Below are 6,871 nucleotides of genomic sequence, written 5' to 3'. Positions count from 1 at the left end.
ACTAACCTTTTTTCCCGGTGGGGTAGGGGGTGCAGCCTCCGCGTTCGTGGAGGCTGCACCCCCTACCCCACCGGGAAAAAAGGTTGGTCAGGGCGGGTAGGGGACCGACGCGGATCCCCAGTCTGTGCCCGCATTGGCTCCCGTAAGTTCCCGCGTCATTTTTCTCCCCACACCCCGCTTTTCGCATTGACAAACACAAGCCTCGATGGACGGGCGAGAGAAAGATCGGATGCTCTGAGACGGTCTGGGTTGAGGCTTATTTTGTTTGAGGTTTTCTGTTGTGGGGTTTGTTTTGTGGTTTTGGGTTTTTTTCCCCCAGCGCTCGGACCAGCTACCAGGGATGTCCGGGATTCAGCCCGAGGATGGATCACCACCGTGCTGCAACTGGACAACAGGGTCGGAGCTAAACGAAACGCGGGAGGCTTTTTTAACCTCTTCCTCCGACTACGACGATGAGGAGTTCCTGCGATACCTCTGGAAGGAGTATCTCCATCCCAAGGAGTATGAATGGGCGCTTATCGCCGGCTACATCGTCGTGTTCATTGTGGCTCTCGTCGGGAACGTCCTGGGTGAGTCGCGCTCCCCTTAACTTCCCGGTCCATCTTACCGAAGTGGTGTTTGCACAGATGGTGGCTGGAAAAGAGGGGATGGGTTTCGCTTCCCCCCTGGAAAGGCGGGTGTCCCCACCTAGCTGAGGGGGAAAGTTGAGGCTGTGGGGAAGGGGCTGTGGAAAGCTGATCCATCCTCCCGGGCTGGGCGGCAGCCGCTCGGTGCTCGGTGCAGCTGGACGGGCGGCGAGGGCCCGGCGGAGCTCACTGTAGGGACCGGTGAAGGAGAGCCGAAAGCTGCCGGGCTCCTCCTGTCCCGGGGTGCTAAACCTACCCCCCCCACACACCTCCTAGGGCTCACCCGCCTCTGCCAGCGGCTCCGCCTCTCAGCCCTCCCGGGAGGCTGCTGCTCCCGCTGACAGCCCCGGACCGCTGCGGTGCCAATAACAAACTGGCGGTGTTTTCTGAGGGACAGAGACTGGGGCTCCGGTGGGGTGGGCACGGTAGGGCACGGTAATGCTCGGTGTGGCTCGGTACGGCACGGCACGGTACGGCTCGGTACGGTACGGTAGGGCTCGGTATGGCGCTGCAGGGTACGGCGCGGCGGCTCTCGCTTCCCTCGGCAGCCGCCGGGCGGGCGGGCGGAAGGTGCGCAGAGCGCAGTAACGGCCACGCTCGCGCTCCCCGCGGCGCGCGGGGTGGTACTTCCCAGGCTCTCATTGATGGGAGCCAGGCGGGGCGGGGCCTCGGCGCCCACCTCCTCGCGCTCCCATTCATGCGTGAAGGAGGCGCCGGGCGGGGGCTGCCGGGGGCGGCCGCCTCCACCGGGGAGAGGGAGCGGGAGCAGGAGCAGGAGTGGGGAACCTTCCCGCCGTGATGGGGGGACGAGGGCAGGGGCGAGCGGGCGGGCACGGTTTTAGCTGGGGCGGCAGTGGCGGGAACCAGGAGCGCTTACGGGAGCCACCGGCACGGCGCTAGGTGGGGGAGTGGTGGGCGGGCTCTCGACGGCCAGACCCGCCTGTCCCCGTCTCCCCCCTCCCGAGCGGAGCCGCTCCCCCGCAGAGTGGGAGGGGGGCGGGGGTCCGTCCCCTCGCCTGAGGTTCTTCCCGAGCTGTGTCGGCGCGGGGGAGCGGGGGGAGGGAGGGGGGGAGAACAGGCGCATGCACACGCACCCCCGGGGTCATGCGGCTGCCTCCTCACCTCAGTAGCTCCCTTTTATTCCCAGCCCCCTCCCCGCAGCCCTACTCTTGGGTTTGCTGTTGAGCGGGGACGCCCTCGGTGTTAATCAGCTCTGCGTTTGTGAATGAGCCCCCGCGCGGTGCGACAGTCGGTGGCGCCGCCAGAGTCCCCCGGGCTGCAGCCACCACCCGCTGCCCTCGTTGTTTTATTTACATCGGTGCAATTTTCATGAACGGAGCTCGTGCGCCCCGCCCTGCCATACGGGTTCTCCATTCATCTTTTTCAGAAGGATTTATGCTTCTCAGGGCTCTCGCATGCGAGGTCTCAAGGCTTCGAAGGCAAGATGCAAATTAGAGTGTAGCCGACAGGAAAATTTTTCGAGGCAACCGACTGATCATGTTAATATATATATTATATATATTAATATATATATATTAATAAATTATATTACTGGAATTGTGCACTAATTGGTTGTAAACAATTCTCCAAAGCAGTGAGCGTTCAACCAAAGAGGTTACGTCAGGGCTTATCAGGAGCCTGAGACTTCTCTCGGCAGCCAGCAGCTTGACTGGCATTGTAAAGATAACAGCGCTCGCCAAGAGGCTGTACTTTAGAGTCGGAAGTCCTTCATTCTGATCTTGAGCAAAGACGGTTTTAGGAGAACTACTTGAGCCCACGAATTTGCTTCCACCCATTCTGTAAACAGCCTGCCCTATCTCTTTTAAAGATTCAAGATCAAATATTGAGCTATAGGAGGAGGTCTCACTCTATTGACACCTTTTCCCCCTGAAGCCACGAGAAGAAAAACTTTCTTCTGTGCATTTGCAAGTTGAGACCATGGAAGAGCTGATGTAGACTTGCTTCTCATTGAAATGTCTCCATGTTATGTTTTTGCTTGGGCTGGAAGCTAGGATTTGGCTGTCCAGCCACCTTTCCTTTTCCTTGTCACCTGCTGACTGGGGTGTTTGCTTTTTAAAACTACTTTTGTGCACTGCATGGACCTCACCCACCAAATTGCTGCTGCTGCTGTTTACCAGGAAGTTGTTTATGGGATCTGCAGGTGCAGGTGTTCGTTAGCTGAACACCATCTCATCTTTATGTAAGAAAGCTCATACTGCACTGATTGCAGGCTCAGATGATTCTGAGGAGAAAAATTCATGTGGTCTAATGCTCTTTCCAAAGACATGTTTGTGATACTTTATTTGCCAACAACTGAAAATCTAAAATAGAGCACACATTGAAGTCTCTGAGAAGCTGTTTTTTCCTTCTTTAAAAATCTATGTTCAAGGTGAATCTGGAATTTAGTTATGGACCTTCTTGAACAAGAGCAGAAGTGGTTCTAAAGAGAGTTCTAGTGGCTAATAGTGCTTTATGGTATCATCCTTAATGGTGCAGTGTGACCCTCTGTTTATATTGTATCAGTTTGACTAGTGTGGCATGTGAAGTCAATGCTTTTGATGTTTTTTTGTGGGTTTTTTTCCATGACCTATTCAGATAGCACTTAAATAACCAGAAAATACCCTGTCTTTCCTACATGGTACTGAAAAATTATATTTTTGCCTCTTATTTTAATTTATGCATTCAAATGGGATGAACAGCCTCGCTGTGTCCCAGCAATGACATCTGTGCAAGTGGAAGGCATAGCACGTCCTTCAGATATCGGTAGTAAACTTGATTGAAGTGTTCTGACAGTTAATTAACAACCAGGGGTAGAATCAGAAGTTTGAACTTTGATTGACATCTACTGGCCTCTTGAGTGAGCTGCACTGCAGGCATAATACTTATAGTTGCATGTAACAAGGTCTGCATTGCTATTCAGCTTCCAGTTTAATTGGGAAAATTGACATAGACTGAGCTGCTGTACAAACAGCTAAAATTAAAATGGTCAGCAAATCTCTGCATTTGAGTGCAAGTTGCATGTTTGTATTCAAGTGCTTCATGAAATTGTTTCTCATGTGTGCCCATGCTGGCTGCTCACCAGAGATTTCAGTGCAAGAGACTGAGAAGAAACAGAAGATGTTTTCAGAACATATTTACATGAACATTCAGAAAATCTGAGACCTGGATGATAACTTCAGTATTCTGTTCTCTTCACTCAGTCACTAGAAGCAGAATAGCTGTTGAGGACAAGGACTGTCTGTTTTGCAAACAAGACTAAAAGATTTCTTTACTACTGCACAGCAATGAAACTCTTGCAACTACTTTGCACAGCTAGTGCAAAGGATTTCTTAATGGTACAAAATGGGATTTATTAATGGAGAATGGATGTTGACTGTAAATACCTGTTTCTTCTTTATTTGAAAAATAAAACCATTGCTTAGAAATAGGAAACTAGATACTTAAAGAAGGAAAGATCTTTTTAGGATGTACAGAGGTATCTGTTTAATGACATAATCATTATACACATTTGCAGCATTTAATAACTGGAATAAGACCACAAGGGACTCATAAGTAATGTACAGCTCCATACATCTAACTCCATTTATACAGGTAAAGAATGGTTCTCATTTAAGTTATTAATTTGCATGTTACAGAACTTTTCTAATGAAATAATTTCCTTCAGGGAACATGCATTCATCAAAATCAAAATGTACAGCAGAGGTCACCAAATGCAGCACAAGCAGTCTTCTGGTGTCCCACCAGCTGGGCTGCTGGGCCTCTTGGCAGCCCTCCCCAGAGCTGGCAGGAGCTGAGATGCTGAGCATACACAGCTTGCCAGCACCCAGCTTGAAAGTCCTCAGCACTGCTGTCTTCCAAGGCTAAGAGATCATGCAGTACATCAGTGGAAGATTTAATAAACTTTTTTTATACACACAGTTTGGTGGCACTTGTTATCCTTTCCAATGATATCAAATTTAATTGACAGAGAATTACTGTTCTCTGGGTAGTGCTGTCTGCTTTACACTAACAGTTAAACTGAGATCTGTACAGAACCCAACTGTGGTCCTTTCCTCAAAGAGATTGTCCTTAGACCTCCACAGCAATCATATGTTTTTTATTCATTTTTGTTTGATTTTATTTTTAGGGCTGGAGAAGGAAAGGTCTGTGTGTATTTTTAATGCTGGGGTCCTAGCCAATGCCTATCAATAGGCAACTGTCTCAAATGCTGCTCAGTTATTATTTTTAAAGTATCTGGTGAATATGGAGATCTATGCATATGTGCATGTGTTGGCAGAAGTGGATGAGTAATATATTCTCTTAAATGCTGCCATGGTCTTCAGGAATCCTATTTGATTGCTGTAGATTAGCAATCATGTTTTAAATTATTACATTTCATTTTGTCCAGATTACCTGGGGAGTCTGACACTTAAAAGACTTTGCTTTTGTAATATGAGGATGAGAGTCACCTTTATCTGTTGGACGAAGAATAACTAGAGTTGCTCTATCATTTTTTAAAAGATACTACACAGGGATTGATACAATAAATATACAGTCCACCTACCTCACATACAGAGTATGTGAGCTCAAATTATGAACTTCAAGTATCAACTGAAATGCACTGGTGTTTGCATAATAAGAGGATTACTGAGTCATGCTTATCCTTGTCAGATACACAAAAAGTAGAAAAGCATCAAAAGGTGAAGTTATTTGAAATTATGCCCTTTTCTTTTTTGCTTCTTATATCCAGATGTGTAACTAGTTCCACTCTGTGAGCTTTCTGACCAGAGTCCAAAATAGAGGCAGCTCTACTTCCCTTTGCCATTCTTTGTGTCCAAAGGCAACTCTGCCTAATTTGAATAGTGCAGTCCTATTGAACCCAACTGGGAAAAAGGGCAGTACCCAAGACTGAAGGAAGGAGAGCTGCAAGAAATACTTTATATCTCAGATGGTTTTGGATTTGTTTAATTTTATTTTCAAGATTTACTCCTCATAAACATGTGAAACTTTTGAAGAACTTACCTCATTTCATTTTATGCATTCTCAAAGCTGTTGGAGTGATATTTCTGAAGACCACCTCTTCTGTTTAGATCCAAAACAGGTGCAACCTTGATGGTGGCAAGATATGCTGCCTTGTGTTAATTTTATATTGTGATTGATGTTTGGAAAGAATCCTTTGTCTACGGAAGAAGGAAAGTAACTCAGCAGAGATTTTCAGCAACTGCACGACTCCAAGACCACTAAAACCAGTAAAGCCCTGTCTGCCAGGAGCTGAACAGAGACTAACACAGCTTTCCCTTAGGTCAGTGAAGTACTCTTCAGACAGAAATGAATTTGGGGTATTACCAAATAAAGTAAAAGCAGTTTTCACTTTCAATATAAAGCACTGTGAGTCCTGTAAGCAGACACTGACTGAGAAACTTGCTGTTAATTTCAGCAAGTACAGCTACTTACAAGAGACTCAGGTGAAAGCAAAATTACGACACAGAAAATTAGCTTTATCCTGGACCAAACCAGGGCACTTCTTTAACTCACCATCTTTCCCCAAGCCACAAAGGTTTTGGAATGCTTCTTTGTATTTAAAGTGCTACTTACTTTCTACTTTCTTTGTTCCATGTCAAATGAAACTTTTTTTTTTAACATTAGCAGGTGCTTTACTTACTGTAGGTCTCACAAGTGGGATTTGACAGAGAAGATCTAGAATGAACCCTTCCCCTGAGGAAGGCAAACCAGGAGCTGAGGGCATCAGCAAGATTGACAGAGTACTCACCAACCAATCTAACATGGCCTGGGAGCATAGTAGGTCTGGTGACATTTACCAGGGCTCGATCACCTCCCACCAATTGCCAGACAAATTCACAGCAATGAAGCAGGTCTGAGATTAAGCCAGAAAGTGAAGTCCGTGGGTGAGGATTGCAACAAAAATCAGCAAGACACAGTGTGGTCTTTGCTGGGGCTGAGAACCTGAGTTTAAACATAGCTCCCAGGAGAAGAGGTGACCCTCAGAGGTGAAGTTTCACGTCTTTCTCCAAAAACTCTGTTCCCAGCAGCCTGATCCTAATTTATGTGCTGCCCTGTACCAGAGGTGTCCTCCAGCACAGACAGTTCACCCGTGGGCAGGGTTAGAGGCTGCAGAACCTAGAGGTGCATTCAGCCTTGGCAGAGCTGTGCTCTCACTGCAGAAAAACTCCAAGGATTTTAGCCCAGTTTGGAGAATACACTGGTAATGTGGACTCATGGTACAGATTTCTAAGTTGTATACAAAG

At 47.5% G+C, this 6,871-nt stretch overlaps 1 protein-coding gene across 1 annotated transcript in view; it reads left to right on the top strand.

The window, feature by feature from the left end:
- The first annotated feature begins 340 nt into the window (after window positions 1-340).
- HCRTR2 (hypocretin receptor 2) overlaps window positions 341-6,871 on the top strand; it is a 32,582-nt gene continuing 26,051 nt past the window's right edge. The window contains exon 1 of the mRNA XM_008495641.2: window positions 341-569. Within this exon, the coding sequence (XP_008493863.1) occupies window positions 341-569 (229 nt within the window). The remainder of the gene's footprint in view (window positions 570-6,871) is intronic.

The sequence above is a fragment of the Calypte anna genome, chromosome 3 (assembly GCF_003957555.1).
Source record: "Calypte anna isolate BGI_N300 chromosome 3, bCalAnn1_v1.p, whole genome shotgun sequence".
Lineage (NCBI taxonomy): Eukaryota > Metazoa > Chordata > Aves > Apodiformes > Trochilidae > Calypte > Calypte anna.
This window is presented reverse-complemented; position numbering and strand designations above follow the sequence as displayed.